General features: G+C 33.8%; 2 protein-coding genes across 4 annotated transcripts in view; one reads left to right on the forward strand and one right to left on the reverse strand.

The window, feature by feature from the left end:
- LOC125680604 (centromere protein T-like) overlaps positions 1 to 16,965 on the reverse strand; it is a 30,960-nt gene that overhangs the window by 8,824 nt on the left and 5,171 nt on the right. Inside the window, exons 4-7 of one of the 2 annotated variants that reach the window (XM_048920296.2) lie at positions 4,775 to 5,359; positions 4,589 to 4,632; positions 1,425 to 1,558; positions 44 to 175 (exon numbers count right to left, since the gene is read on the reverse strand). In XM_048920296.2, coding sequence (XP_048776253.2) covers positions 44 to 175; positions 1,425 to 1,558; positions 4,589 to 4,632; positions 4,775 to 5,359 — 895 coding nt within the window. Of the gene's footprint in view, positions 1 to 43; positions 176 to 1,424; positions 1,568 to 4,588; positions 4,633 to 4,774; positions 5,360 to 16,965 lie in introns of both variants that reach the window. The other variant, XM_048920286.2, reaches the window with a different exon arrangement.
- On the forward strand, positions 9,015 to 13,030 carry LOC125680616 (uncharacterized). 2 transcript variants are annotated; one of them, XM_056161153.1, is made up of 5 exons: positions 9,015 to 9,493; positions 9,613 to 9,755; positions 10,267 to 10,486; positions 10,604 to 10,797; positions 11,652 to 13,030. In XM_056161153.1, the coding sequence occupies exons 2-5, from the start codon at positions 9,663 to 9,665 to the stop codon at positions 12,303 to 12,305; spliced, it is 1,161 nt and encodes a 386-aa protein (XP_056017128.1). In that variant the 5' UTR covers positions 9,015 to 9,493; positions 9,613 to 9,662; the 3' UTR covers positions 12,306 to 13,030. The 2 variants fall into 2 exon arrangements, with proteins under 2 accessions (XP_056017128.1, XP_048776269.2); XM_048920312.2 differs by lacking the exon at positions 9,015 to 9,493 and having other exon boundaries at positions 9,540 to 9,755.

A 16,965-nucleotide genomic window follows, 5' to 3' on the forward strand; every position in this document is an offset into this window, starting at 1 on the left:
AGAATTTCAATTTCTACTGCTATAATAAATATATCATATTTACATTTTGACAAGTTCAGGCAGTGTATCTTTGTCCACTCTCATTTTGCAAAAATGGCTGAATGTTTGTTTGATCACGGCTGCCGGAATAGTACTGGACTGTACTTTCACTTTTGGCTTCTTCACAATTTTTGGCCTAAAATGATAACTAAAAAGATTAGACTTTCATCGCACAAAATTTTATTTCTTTTCAAGTAACATATGGATCGTTAGATGACAAAACCTTTATGAGATGTCCATTAAGTATCACGCAGTGAATTAAAGTGTTATATGCACATGGTGTAATGACTTCCACCAATCATAAAGTACTTAAATTGAAGTCGTGAGAAATAAATATGTCTGGCAACAATTATGTTATCCATACAAAAACAAAACCTTTTATTCTTCGTACGTTTTGAATACACATATTTATATGCAAGGACATGTTAACTGTAAAATATATCCAATGCACTAGCTAAGGATGCCAATACAGAAATTAGCATTCTAATCTGTTGTGGTTTCCAAAAATTCTGATGCAATATTCACAAGTGAACCAAGAATACATTAGTCAACCATTCTACCCCCAATGTTTCTACCCCCTAAGTCTATGTTTGGTTTTGCTTATTACCCGAGTATTACGGTATATACATGTACCACAGTTTTATCATCACATATAACTTATTGTACATAGGTAGTTTGTTCATTTTTTAATAGAATTTGACTAGTATGTAGTGTTTTCTTAGACTAACAGAGTTTTATGTCTGCTGGGAATCAGTCCCAGGAATACGTTATCGCTCCTGGGTTCAGCTCAGAGTACTCGTTCCCTTTCGTTGCCTGCTGGGATTAGCCCTGGGCATGGTTCACCGTAGATGCCTACTGGAATCAGCCCCGGACATGGTTCACCGTAGATGCTTGCTGGAATCAGCCCCGGGCATGGTTCACCGTAGATGCTTGCTGGAATCAGCCCCTGGCATACTCCTGGGATCAGCCCCGAGTGCAGTCTGCATATATTGACCCTAGGCAGGGTTGTTTACTCTTTTATTTTGGACAGTTTTGATGATAGGATCATGCCAGATATTGTTATTAATAATAGATTGTTAAGAAAGGAATGAGTAGCCCCCAAGACGCCAAATTATTAGTTATCGTAGTTGTAGTATGTGTATATGTACAAACATTATATGGCAGCATTGTTTATATGTAGTGATGTTTGGGTTTGTAAAGACCCAATAAAATTTTAAACTGTACTCTTCTGGTTGATTGTTTATAAACATACATACATGTATAAGTTGACAGTGGAAAAAACAAAACCAACAAAGATTTGAAAGAAACTAATCGCTGCAAACATGTAGTACATTTGTAGTTTCTTTGAATTTATCAAGAGCCATTGCTCACTAATGAACACCTACTTGATCACTGGTTTCTGCTTCACAGGATGTGTGACAATGGCAGGTGCTGGTGTATCTGAAGGTGTAGGGATATGTGGCCTGACAGGTCCTAAGTGGGGGGTTCTCAATTGGAACAATTCACTTCTGTCCAAATCCTGTATGTGGTATGGTAATAAAATAACTTTATAAAGTGGTGATCATACATGCCAACTTTCCCAATTTGTGCGGGATTCTCCCGATTTGAAGCAGTTGAAAAGGCAAATCCCGATAGGAATTGCAAAAATACCCCGAAATCCCGATTTTCACCGTGATGTTAATTTCTTTTTCAACCAAGAGGCCCTTAATTGGACCAGGACTTGAAATAATTGATGATTTGAAGCCAGTAAATTATGGATCTGAGCTAATGTTTTGTAAAGAGCACTTGGGGCTAATTAATTTGAATACTTATCAAAATTCCTCAATGATCAATATAGTAAATTAATTTATGAAAACATTTTGATATTATTAAATCATGGAATTTGGAAAAGTCACTTGTCCAAAGGGACAGTAGACTCAGCTGACCATTTAAAATTTAATCTGGTATAGCCTAACTGACCAGTGAATAAAAATATTTATTTCTAGACGTCTTAGACCTCCTAAAAGTCACCTGAGTCATGCAAAATGTAGAAGTTGCAGTTTAACGGTGAAATAAATTATGGAGCGCCAAATTAACATAAACTCAAATAATTGAAGATATCATCAATTCAATTATTGCTCTCTTCAATTGAATTAATGCGCGCATTAAATCAATTATTGTTCTCATCAAATGAATTAATGCGCGCTTCAATTCAATTATTGTTCTCATCAATTGAATTATTGCGTGCATCAATACGCCAGTTTCGAGATACGAACTCTTCTGTATAGGAGGTGCATTTAGTGGAACTTTGAATGCCTAAGTGGGACAGAGTGGATATACAGTCAACGAGGAAGACGATGAAATGTATTAAAAGCGGCTTCTCTTTAAATATGTAAATGTGGGAAATACTAAATACTATCGAAAGAAATGTTTTACCGAAGTGGAAACATACAAACAATGTCATATTTGCAAGAAATATCTTGGATATGGTACTTATGAATAGCGAAATAACGTGATAGGATAAGAATTGTATGTATTTAAATACTCTCTAAATACTTATCACTTACTTTGTTTGTGTATCAATCGAATTCGGGTTATCAAACAGCATATGAGAAACTTACTGAGTACATTCACTTACGCTGTGATGAATATCTGTCCCACCCCCGCGTGTAAACAAATTATTTCGCGCCTTACTATGTACGAGAGTTCTCCAAAGGGAAATAACTCGGACGTATCTTGAAACCGGCGTATTGAATTAATTAGAATAATTCATTTAATGCGCGCATTAATTCAATTATTGCTCTCTTCAATTCAATTGATGAGAGCATCATTTGAATTAATGAGAGTAATAATAGATTTTGTGCACATTAATTCAATTATTGCTTTCTTCAATTCAATTGATGAGAGCATCAATTTTGTAGAAATATTGCTTGCAATAATTAATTTAGAGCTTGGTATAAATAATTTGATGATCTCTTTAATTCAATTGAAGATATCTTTAATTACTTACAAAGCTTTTGTATAAGGAATTAATGCGCGCATCAATTCTTTTAAAGAGAGCAACAATTCAATTAAAGAGATCATTAATTCAATTGTGGATATGTTGAATTGAAGATATCTTTAATTATATAGTTGCTCTCTCTCAAAGAATTATTGCTCTCTTCAAATGAATTAAAGATATCATTAATTCAATTGGAGAGAGCAATAATTGAATTAATGCATGCATTAAATCAATTATTGCTCTCATCAAATGAATTAATGCGTGCATCAATTCAATTATTGCTCTCATCAATTGATTTAATTGATTCAATTGTTGATATCATTAATTCATTTGAAGAGATCATTAATTCAATTAAAGAGAGTATCAATTCAGCTGAAGAATTAATGCTATCATCAATTCAATTAATGTGCACAATAATTCAGAATTGAAGATATCATTAATTATTTGAAGAGATCTTTAATTAAATTGTTGCGCGCATCAAATGAATTGATGATATCCTCAAATAATGGAAGATACAATGTATATTCAATTATTTGAGTTGATGTTAAATTGGCGCTCCATAATAAATGCATCTTTAAAACACTTCTCATTTTGTGATATAAATCTTTTGCTTCTCTATAACAATATTAGGGTCTGAACAAATATTTTTGAATTTTATTCCCGACATTGATCTTAGCCAACTGACTATGAATCACGATGACATTGATCAGACATAAACAACCTTTGTGTCATATATGAGCCTCTACTCTCTGTCCATTTAAAAAATTACGACCTTAATAAAATATTTTCTAACACTTGTACCTTAATTTAACTCTTACAAATTGATCATCCCCAGGTCAAATCAAAGTGCTTGGACAGAGTGTCAACACTATGAGGAATCCCCTGATGATGTGGTGGTATTTCATGGCAAAGAAAATCCGCTTTCAAGCCATTCGCTCTAACGATCTCAGTGCTGCACAGAAGGTGAGGGAGGTGGAAACAGCCCTTGATTCTAAGAGGATTGGCCATACTGTAATTGACCTAGGTGCAGAACTGTAGCTCTCTGAAAAAATATTGTGACGGAACAGTCACAATATTTTTTCAGAGAACTACAGTTCGTGTACGATTACAAAGTCCATGCCATATGAACCTGTCCTAATTGTATGATAAAATAGAATGTCTTCATAGTCTGACAGAATAACTTTAAAAACATATTCATCACATTAATTACAAGAAAAGTTCTTGTGTTGGATGTGCTTATAGGTTTTTCCCTTCACAGTTCTTCTTGCGATTGACGCTTTATATCGGTCAGATTTGGCAAATTTAGTAGCTTCTCTTCCTCACATAGTTTAATACGTTCTTCTGTTTTCTTGTAAGAATAATCAATTCCTAAATTTGACTTTAGAATCTTTATCAGTGTTGTGGTTTGCAGTCGGTAATATAATATGTATTCGATACCATAATTCATATTACGTATGCCTAAGTAATGTGTTTACATTATGTTGTCCCGGTAGCAGGACTTTACGCGCCTTTAATTTGAAGAGTTCCACTAATGGAAATGATAAGTATTTGAATTGAAAATATGCTTACATCTTGAAAATATGTTCTTTCACTTCTTTCAATCATGGACAAATCTGTAATGACAAATATGTGTGCATCAAAATTTTCTCTACCACATACCAACTCAGACACTGAAATTTTGTACAGTGTATGCTATATCTGACATTTCAAACAACACAATGTGTACATGCAGAAATAAAATAGTTTTACCAGTACCTGGTAAATTTTGGTCTCTGGTCATTGAGATATGATGAGTTCTAGACAGAGGACTGGAGTGTCTGGGTGCCAGTGCTGTATGCTCAAACACTGGGGTTCTGACTGCCTCTTTATTGGCAATGCCCAGTATGGGGCTTATGCTGTTTCTTGGGTTTTGTACAGATGATGGTGGTGGTGTCCTTGTGGCAGCATTTTCCATTAGAGATGTAGTAGCCATACTTCTTTGTTGTATTAGACTTCTGTTTATCTTTGATGGAGTTCCCACCCTAGATTGCGTGGAAATTTTGCTTGCAGACTGTTTGACCCTATTGAAATCCACAGAACTCAGACTCCTGTTTGGAGTTCTGTATTGAGAATTCTGACTGTTGCTTTTATCAGGGGTCTGCATCAAATATCCTCCACGACTTCTTTTTAATCCATTTGAAGGAGATTTTGTTGTACTTTGGTTCACATCATACATTTCCACTTGTTTTCTTTGCTTTGATAAACCCATGGAAAAAGATGAATTCTCTTCATTGGAGTGCATCGAAGTGTTTGGTGATACAGGCATAATTTTTGAAGTCAACCTAGAATTTTCCTCTTCTCCTGAAAAGCATCATATAAGTACATGTATGCAAATCCTAACTGAAATATAATGAATTAAAGGGGCATAGATATGGTTTGAGCTAAAAAAAATTCCAAAATTTATTTTTCCATTTTAATTCTAGAATGCTTAACTAATGTACTGTATTTTTAATGGTCAGCAAAAATTTGAAAGTTAGTTGTCAAGGTACATGGGAGATACAGAGCTCACAATTCTTTGTAATATAAACAAGGCTCGTGCCATGTTTTTGTTTACATTAGTTAAATATACTAGTCAAAGTTTCGTTCAACAGATTTTGTAAATTTACAAGTTCACTCTGAACACAATTAAACAGTTTCTAAGGTTTGTCATGTCTCATTTAGTTTTAAACATAATATTTTCCATTAAGTAATCTATATGTAAACAAAAACATGACACAAGCCTTGTTTACATAACAAAGAATTGTCAGTGCTATATCTCATTTGTAACTCAACAACTGATATTTCAATTTTGGTTGACCATTAGAAATACTTTAATTAAGCATCGTAAACAATAAAAATGGAAAAATAAAAATTGAAATTTTCAGCTCAAATCGGGTCCATGCCCCTTTAAAAGTACGGTGAAACTTCTTAGTCAATATTGGTCTTCCTGAAAACCAGTCTCCCCTCGCTCAAAATTGACCATGTGTGAAATTAATACTAAGTGTTCTCTATTCCTTAAATGCAGAACTCTCATAATACTGGCCATCATCGAAAAGTGAATATCAGCCTTTTTTTTTTTTAAAATTTACCATAACAAAAATAGTAAATACACCCTTATAAAACCAGTCAGCAAGTAATTTGTAAGAACCTACACCTTTAAATGCTCATGAGTGAAGGTGTTAATATACTGCCACACAGTCCGTGAACACCTAACTACTATCAGCTTAACGAAATAAATAAGATTAAGTAATATGCGTTGGAATTGTTTTCTTAATACATGAATATTCACATCATCTTGTAATTTATAAATCCACATTGATCCCAGCAGTTTTAAAAAGATATGATGCATCATTTTGTAAAACCATACAAAAATGATGTAATTGTAATTTTATAACAGATTTTAGGCATCATACTATATTACGTTTTTTATAATATTACTATGTTCAATCTAACTTTTTATACATCATGTGTTTGTGAAACACTGATGCCCAAGGATTACAACAAAGTGGAACCAGGTCAAAGGTCAATGTTAAGGTCACATGGTCAAAAGATTTTGTTGTCAATGGATAGGTCTTGCCACAAGAAATACACATACCAAACATGAAAGCTCTACCTCTTATGGTGTAAAAGGATATGACCAAGATAAGTTGTTTTTTTTACCACAGACTGACGAACAGACCAAAAATTGGATGCACAAAAATTTGAGGAGAATGTATGGCAATTCAGAAGTAAAAGTCTATCCCATGAATCTCTGTATGTGTTTTTGTTTTTAGGTAAGCAAACATAGAAATCGCGTGCAGAAATAGAATTTAGATATTTTTCTTGATTGCTTTATGCAATGTAAAGTTAGTAAAAGTACAACAGCAGATGCTGCCTATCAGTCTCACAGTCACTTTACTGTAAGAACATTAAAATTAGGCCACACCAATTTGTAAAATAGTTCTTTGGATTTTCAAACAAAAAAGGTGAGGCGAGAGGGCGAAATTATTTTACAAATATTATTTTTAATTTTGGAGATAAAAATTATGAGGCGAGCGAATACAAGAAATATAAATATTTTTAATTGAATTAAGTGTGATTTTAAAAAGCGGGCGCCTAAAAATAAAGATCTAAAATCATCAGATATCATTTGTTTACCACATAAACTTAATATTTTTCAACTTTGTTGATATAGTTTACAATAAATAAGAAGTATTTCAGGTTTCTCAGACTTATTTTCTTTATACCTAATACATGGACTTTGCAACATTAACTGATAAGGTCTTTTTGAAGCATTTTATTTAAGTTTCATTTCTACAAACTTTCGATTCAGAGATATGCATATTGCTAGGGACACATCCAGTTTTGACATTCATTGCAAATGCAATATCCATTGCATCGCTTTGAGCATTTTCTTGAATTTTGATATGACATCACCAAACCTTTTGTGAATAGGAGACATTCGTGTCATTACTCGTTAGGTGGCGCGACCGTTCTAAAGGTGGTTACATGTGCGCTTGAAACTTGAAACTTGAATAGACGCTTGTTTCGAATGAAAATATAATGGAGGGAAATTATAGTAGTTTTACTGTCCAGCAATTAAAGAAGGAGTTGGTGATGAGGGGAGCTGCAACAAGTGGCAGAAAGTTGGATTTAGTTGAAAGGTACCGTATACCCTATGCATGTTAATAAATAACGGTAACTACTCATGATATTTTAGTACCATTCGTGCGATACTTAGCCCTTTAACAGTTTAATTTAACACGGCCTGCCTAATTGAAGACCTACAGGTAATTGAAAGACTTACGGAAGACTTACAAAAATATAGGCTATTTACATCAAATCTAATATGATTTTTTCATTAAGCATGTCTCAAATATCTAATATAAACAAAAAAGTTTGATAAAAATAAGTTTTAAAGTGTATTTTCAAAGCTGGGTAGGGGCAACTGTTTTCCTCTCTTGACGACCTAGCGCAAGAACGATAACTCGTATAAATGTCATACTTGCAAATCAACTGTTCAATTAATAATCATTTCTTGTATATTTTCTTTGTTGAAAGATCGGGAAAATGTTTCAAAATTGTATATTAAAAAATAAAAGAAATGAATAACAATTGAACAGCTGATTTGTAGATATATATTTACGCGAGTTATCGCTCTTGCACTCGGTCGTCTAATAGAAAAAAAATTGTTCCCCATACTGAGCTTTATAAATATATTTTCATCAAAATTGTTTGTGTTTATTCTCTATTTGAGACATGCTTAATCAGAAAATCATATTAGTTTTGATGTATATAGCCCACATTTTTGTAGGTCTTCTGTTAGTCTTCCGTAGGTCTTCAATTACCCGTAGGTCTTCAATTAGGTATGCCCAATTTAACACAGCGCGGCGTGCAGCATGAGAAACACGCAGAACAGTGAAAGACAGTCTTTCGTTATATAGGATTACAATTTCGTATTATCATTAGAGTTCCCTGCTTCATAAATATCATTGTTTGATAGATAAAAACGTTTGTTCAAAACCAATGGCTTGAAATTCATAATGTACAGCAATCACAGGAGTCGGCAGTTATAAGAACCACTTAGCTTCGCTCGCCGACTCCAGTGCTGCAATCTACAGTTACAACTTAATGTACATATACGTAACCAGGTTTAGCACAATCTCTATAGTCAGCTATATAGCTTGATAGGCTATTTAAAATAGCTTGATTAAGCTAGTTTAGATTTAATTATGTTGAATATTTTAAGTGCCATAGCCAAAGTCGCATACTTTTTCTGAACATGTTTACACTTTGAGCTAACCACAACACTGGCAGGTCACTACCAATACTACGTTGTTTTTAGAATTTGGGTGAAATATTTTCAATTGGTGCAATGTTAGAAATTGCTTTGATAAAAAAAAAATTGAAATAGTTAGTAAAATAATGTGCTGGGCCTGTATATTTTTCATGAATACTGGAACAAAAATTAACATGCTTGGAAAATATAAGAGATTTCACCATTCGTTCAATTCATTTCTTATGAAATTATATACTTTTGTGAACTTGTCAGATTAACATACCGAAAAAAAGTAATATCATATGGGCAGATGGGTGTACTGTTACAGTAGCATGTAGTACTTCTACAAGTAAACAATCACATGACATAGCTGCATCATATGCCTTTTTGCTCAGTAAATTTAATGAAATATAAATACACAGAATATAAGATATACTCAATGTTCAGCAAACATTTGAAGATTAAATTCAGTGCCAAATTTCTTTACAGTTTGATTTTAATATGAGATTTTGAAATATTTAGGTTGGAAGCTTATGACAGGAACCAGAATTTCAAATCTGACCCTGTGATATTACCTGAACCTTTGACAGCAGACTGGCCCACTGCAGGCTTCAAACAGCTTGTTGAAGACCACAAAAGTACCCTCCCCAAGATAACTTCAGAGCAGATTGAAGCATATTTTATTTTTAGACTTGCAGGTAAGTTATCATGAAAAGTTATGGAAAGAGCAAATAAACAGAATTTATTCATGATGTCAAAATGCAGGATTTTAGATATGATATTAGAGTACTCAGAAGTACATGTATTTTATGCATAGGTGACAGACAGTGTGTCAGTGATATCAAAGCAATTGTGAAAGGCCGTGCAATGTACGAAAGTGACAGGATTTTGGCATGCTCTGTGAACGACGTACATGATGTTTATTTGACTGGGATGGTTGCAGCAGCAATGAAACAGAAAGTAAGAAATTACTTATAACAAAGTGCATCCGGCTTATATATTGTGCATGTGTAAATCATTAAAAATATCTTTAATGCTATTGAAACTAAATAGATAGTAAAAGCAGAAAATTATGTACCAAAATTGTGAATTTTGTAACCTTCTGTTTTTAAATGTAGGATGGGTCCAAATTAGTCATATCTTGATGATAATACAGATATTATATCATTATTATAATTATGTAAAGTCTTTCATCAGTATGGGCACTTTCAGGGGCATTAAGAACACTTGTTTTATACAGTTGCTTAATATTATAAGAATTTAGCATTAAGAATAGCAGAACAGGAAATCTTTTTTTACAATTCATAGACCTTTGGGCTATTGATACTCTTACCTAAATCTCAGGTGACCAATAAGGCCTGTGGGTCTCTTGTATGTTATCCTATATATATACATATGTATAATTATTCATCGAAAAAACATTCTGGGTCTACTTAACACAAAGATGTATCAGTTTAATTTTAATTTACAGGTTACCTATAGTTATAAAATAAGGATTGATAAGAACACTGGTGATCCCCTCAACTCGCATTGTGAATGCCCAGCTGGAAGAGGCCCTCATGGCACCTGTAAACATATAGCAGCCGTTTGTTTAATGATGGAGGATTTCACACATAATGGGAAGATCAGAGTTGCGAAGTCAGCCACAGAGAATCTAATGTCCTTCAATAAGCCAAAATCATCATATAGAGGTAAGTATTCATGTCATTAAAGTATTAGTACCAATGTACATCCAGACAAGAGTAGTTTTTTTTGCAATAAAATGTACTTAATGTCCTATTAACAGTTTTTTATAAACACAAAACTAGGTTCACCTGTTAAGGCAGAGAAGCTGCCATCCAAAAGAAAATATGCAAGTGATTTTTTTGATGATCCACGACCACAGAAGTACAGAAACGATGGTTCCTTTAATGACAGAGTGAGAAATATTGTAACCATTTACTGCAGCAAAACATCAAAAGACCTTTCCATACGATATCTATATTCAAGGGCAGATATTCAGGTAAAATTTTGACACATAGTTTTGTTTCAATTCATGATATAAGTTTTATCAGGTTTACCAAAGTTCTTGAAATATATTTCTGTTGTATCAGACATTTCAAGATTCTATCGGTCAGAATAATGAAATGTACTGTGATTTTACCGGTCCAAGGAAATTTTAACGTCAAATACCTTCAGACTGATTAATTTCAAGAACACTTGTTTATCCAGTGGAAAATAAATAATGAATAAATTTTATTTAATTATTACACTATGTTTAAATATGCTATTTGTGATGTCACAAGCAAACATCAATTTTATGTATTTTTATTTATTTATTTTTTTTTTTTTTACAAAATTACAGGAAGCAAAATTCCAACAAAACAGTAACATAAATGAATAATTTGGGGTGGGGGGTGTTAACGTGATAAAAAGAATATCCCATGGTTTGTGGTTCGACATGATTTATATTCAACTCGTGTGTTTTTATATCCCCTCGTAACTCATTGCATATTAATCATATCAAACCACAAGAGATGACAATAAAATTCTAGTTGTATACACAATTCCTGTGTTTTTATTTTTAAATTCATTTAAATTTATGGTTCCAGACAGCTTCAAGGGATCACTTTTACTTCCATGAAGTATTATTTCATTCAGTATCTTGAGAATCCTTTGCTGAACAAACTTGTATTTGTAGACCAATTTTTTCTCCATCATTAGACATGGAGTTGGCCCTTCTTACCATATATGGGAGGATATTTTTCTAAATCTTATAGAAACAAATAGAACAGAACACCCCCCCCCCCCTTTGTTAAAACATTTTTGATTTGATTATGTTATTATGATAAAACGTTTTGGAAATTATCATTTTAGGTTGATGAAAATCAAGTAGAGTTTATCGAGATTGCAACGAGGGGACAAGACAAGAATCCTAGATGGTTTCAAGAGAGAATGTGGAGATTGACAGCCTCAAGATTTAGTGAAATTTGTAAATCTACTTGTCGACGGAATACAACAAAACGATGCAACTCTTTACTGAACTCAAATTTGCAATCACAGGCAATTCTTCATGGAAAGAACTATGAAAAGAAAGCATTAAGGCAGTTTGAAACAGGGTACAATGTTGTTACAAGTGAATGTGGCCTATTTGTTTGCATGGAACACCCATTTTTAGGAGCATCTCCAGATGCCATAGTTGATAAAGATGCTGTTGTAGAAATAAAGTGTCCATTTACTGGTAGGAATGAGAATGTAAAGCCTGGTCCTAATTTTAAGTATCTTATGTATGATCGGAATGGAAACATTGTTTTGAAGCCATCGAGTAATTATTTTGATCAAGTACAGGGTCAGTTGTACATTGCTAATCATAGTTTTTGTTTCTTTGTTGTATACACATTTTGTGATTTGTTTGTACAAAAAATTTACCTTGGCAGAAGTTATGTAGAGAATTCTTTGTTACCAAAACTTAGACTTTCTTTGAAAAATATTTCAGACCATACATTGCTTCCAGAATTTAAAACAATGTAATGTATAAAGCAACTGTGGGTTAACTTTGACTAAATTTGAGTTTCTTATCTCAACTATGTTGAATACTCAATGCTATGACTTGTATAGTTAAAAGAAGGAAATGTTGAGAAATTTTTATTGTGTGAAATGTGTATTGAATGATTCATGTCAAGTTATGCAATCAGCACCACTTATTAGCTCACCTGAGCCAAAGGCTCATTTGTCTGTCGTCATAAACTTTTCACATTTTCGACTTCTTAAGAACCGCTGGGTGAATTTCAACCAAACTTGCCACAAAGCATCCTTGGGTGAAGGGCTTTCAAGTTTGTTCAAATGGAGGGCCATGTCCCTTTCAAAGGGGAGATAATCACAAAAATAGGGTGGGGTCATTTAAAAATCTTCTCAAGAACCACTAGGCCAGAAAAGCTGAAATTTACATGAAAGCTTCCTGACCTAGTGCAGATTCAAGTTTGGTCAAATCATGGTCCCCTGGGGTTGAATGGTGCCACAATAGGGGATCAAAGTTTTACATACAAATATATAGGAAAAATCTTTAAATATGAGCCAAGGTGACTCAGGTGAGCTGTGTGGCCCTTGGGCCTCTTGTTCAAGAGAAGCATGTTTAGGGACTATCAATACTGGCCCCCATTACGACATTAGCACTAGTTAATTAATTTTCAAATACACAGATTTTACCAAACTTAATTTGTAAAAAAAAAAAAAAAAAAAAAAAAAAAAATTCAATAGCACATTTGTATGTTAATACCATTGTTTATCTACAATTTAAAAAATAAATAAATATACACCCCACTAGGATATTGATGCTGCATTTTTGAGAATATAATTTAAGTTACCACACCTATCATTATTATGTGTTCATCTCAACAGACAACCTGGCATGGTGTTTTGATAATAAAATAATTACAACCATGACAGTTATTGTGTATTTATGCAGTTTTATTAACAATACATTTCCTGAAATTGGATAGGATGAAGCAGATAAATACAATCCTCAGGCTGTCCAGCGGCCCTAAAATTCCTTAAAAAAAATGTAAAATTCAAGGGGAAATCCTAAAAAAGCCCTTATTTTTCATGTCAATTCCTACTTTTTTATCAGTCTTGAAAAATCAAAATGCATTCATACAAAATGTGTGTTATTAACGTAGATTGCAGTTCTTATTCAGATAATGCTGATGCAGTGAAAGGCAGTTGACCTGTGGATCCATGTGTCAAGCTTGTTTATTGGTTGTGACTTTGTGATAAAGAGTTGAGATTTTAATTTTAGGTATGTAAATAGTAATATTTTTTAATTAGCAATTTATCCCAATGAAGAATATCTGAGGGATGTTTGCTCCTTCATTGAAAGTGTAGCAAGCTGTTCACTTATTCAGATAAAGAGAAGTATTTCTTTTTGTTCTTTTAAGGAGCTGTAGTAAAACCATATATCAGATGGTTCCTTTCCAGCAACTTATGAAGCAAATAGGCAACACTTCTCTTTATATACAATAGTATTTGCAGTCAAACCTGTTTGTATACGGTCAACATCTGGAGAAAACTGACTTACATATAGAGGTGGCATTTTGATTGAGGTTCAAAATACATATAAATTTACAACAGGTTTGACTGCATTATAGTGGAAACTTGCTCAAATGCTTTTTAAAATGTGGTTTTCTAATCTTAAAGGAAATTATTACATTACAATTCTCTATATTTCAGGTTATAGCCAATAATAGCTGAGACCATGGAACACTGGAATACGCCCTTCCTGTACTTACATCTTATTTGTGTGTCATGTGAGTTTCTTTATTGTCAAATTTGACAAGGTAAGTCCTTTTAAATAATTAAAACTTCCGCAATTTGGTTAAAAATTCCTAATTTTAGCCCTAATTTTTTTAAAATTTTACCCCTAAAATTTGCCCTTATTTTTTGTCCAAGGGTGCTGGACAGCCTGAATCCTGGAACCAAGAGGAATTTTAGTGCGTGGAATTCCATGTTTCAATATCTTGAAGCTTTTACTTAATCCAATTACCCTTTCAACATGGATTCGTTTTGATGAAATACGCCTGTCATTGACATCCTCCTGGGGTTCTAATTGTGATTTACCTTTCAAAAATGTAGGTATATTCACCATAACATCTTGACATGCAAATAAATCTTGCACCATGATCCCCCTGTCTGCCATAATGCTATCACCTTTATCAAACATGACATTTGTTTGATCCAAAAGACAAGATTTTTCAATGATTTGTCTATCACTAGCTGAACCACCAAAAGAATCCGATACAAAAGTGACTGCCCCCCTAGGACTGCACCCAATCATTGTTTTAAGAGTATTTTTATGCTTGTAATTAGACCAAGTTATACTCTGACATTGGACATGGACAGGTTTTTCTATAGGAACCTCTGTAGCATCTAAAATGACCCTTGTGTTAGGAAATTTTCTTTTGAAATCATCTGGCATGGTTTCATTGACTATTTGTTTAGATGGCCAGATGTCAAGTTCTTTTAACTGAAAATATAAAAAATTTATCCAAGTAACAATTACCCTTGAAACAGTTGACTCTGACATCTTGAATAACATGGCAAGTTCGATATCATCCTTTGCTTGCCTTAATTTCATTAATGTCATGAAAAGTTGATCTTTTGGGTGTAAAAGTGAACAGGTATAATTCAGCTCAAAAGCTGCCTGTCCAAGACAATGGAAAAACATCATGAAATGGTCATAATCATCAAACCATGTATAGTAATTGACAATTTTGTTATCAGATTGAAAATTCTCTATAGAAAATTTTTGAAAATCAAGCATAGGAATTTCACACTGAATTTCTTGATGGCAGACATTTTGTGACATGTTCTCCTCCACATCACATTCTTTTTCATAGGAATTGCTTGACACAACTTCAGTTTGACATTGAATATCAAATTCATCAAGTTGTAAATTTTTAGGTTCATTTGCAAGTGATGATGTTCTTTGTTTGTATCTCTTTCCCCTTGGTGACTACTCTATATTCAACACATTTGATGTTTTCTTGTGACATGGAAATATTGAGGGCACTGCATTTTCTTTGAGACATGACCTGGCCCCTACAAAGTATTTGAAGTCTTGAGACAAATATTTGGGAAATTAGTATTTGCCCCCCCCCCCCCCTTTAATTGGATAATTAATTAACCTTCTATCAAATCTATCTCCACTACAAATTCACATTTTTTAAACACTACAAACAGCAAATATTTTATTTCGAGAATGAACTGAAAATAATTGCAACAACTCCCTTTAAGCTATGTTTTCTTGTATTACTCTAGTGTCTTATTAAACACCATTTGTACAATGCATTTATATTCATGATGGAGACCTGCTCCTTCGTGTGGGGCGACTGAACCATGATAGAAGACCAGCTTCTAAGTCAGTGCACTAGGATAACAAGTCTGCCTCTTGTCTTGTGGAATGAACCAGCCATCAAAATGAAATGTATAATCTGAAATGGTAGAATAAGAACCACAAAGCAACACGAACTCGTGACACAAATGTTAAAAACCAAACCAAACAAAACTAAAATGCTTGAATATTAAAAGTATGCAATATAAAACAAAAGTGAAAAGTGATAATAACCTAATAAACCAGCTGGTCTATAGTCACTCGAGCGGAAATGGCTGTGGCACACAACATCGTATTTTCCTGGCTTCCACAGACGCTTACTTCTCTCATCTATTCTCCGAACTGCCACAATCCATTTTAAACGAAATTCTGAATCCGATGGAAAATGGTGTCCTCCAGAGTTGGTGCAACCTGGTACGCAGCAATATTGTGGCATTTTAATCGCGTGAAATCGAAAATGTGAGCAAGTCACTAATAACGTCTTTTGTAAACAATAGGAATTCAAGCGTCGCAGCGATATCAAGCGCACGCGTAACCACCTTTAGAACAGTGGCGACATCTATTAGGGTGAAATCGGCGAATGTTCCCTATTTGTCGTTAACTGTCGGTCCGGTTTAAAATAGTCATCGATCAGTACCCCTTGCTTGTTGTAAGAGGCGAATAAATGGGGCGGTCCTTCAGATAGGACTGCAAAAACTGAGATCCTTGTCACAGCAGGTTTGGCACGATAAAGATTCCTCACTGCCATAAGCGCTGAGCATAGGCCAAAATTTTGCAGCCCTTCACCGGCAATGGTAACGTCTTCATGTGAGTGAAATATTCTCAAGAGAGACGTCTGTCAATATATAGGCTAATCAAACAATCAATCATATGCTATCAATGTTCTCTAAATAGTGGCATCGAATAGCGCTTCAAAAGTTTCATCGGCTTCCAGTTCGATTCCAGCATAAGGAACAACTTCCAATCCAGTGTTATGAAGTATCGTACATATTCAGATAGACATCATGAATAACTTAACCGTATTACACTGTTAGGAAATTTCTCGAGAGCCCGCGCTTCTGTCATTTGTCAGCATATACATCAAGGTTATTTGTGCGCTTGTTGTAAAAACTAAAAAAAAATATTTACGGTTATTTTTGAATACGCGGGCGGATATTATTTTTTGATAATATTATAATTTGGATTTGTTACAAATAGAAGCGGCGAATCCGACAAACTAGATTACAAATTGGCATGGCCTTATTTGTAATTACCATCTCAGCATTTCAACCCAATATCCAAATGAACCATCTAATTTAATGTTAT

This window comes from Ostrea edulis, chromosome 1 (assembly GCF_947568905.1).
Source record: "Ostrea edulis chromosome 1, xbOstEdul1.1, whole genome shotgun sequence".
Taxonomy (NCBI): Eukaryota; Metazoa; Mollusca; class Bivalvia; order Ostreida; family Ostreidae; genus Ostrea; species Ostrea edulis.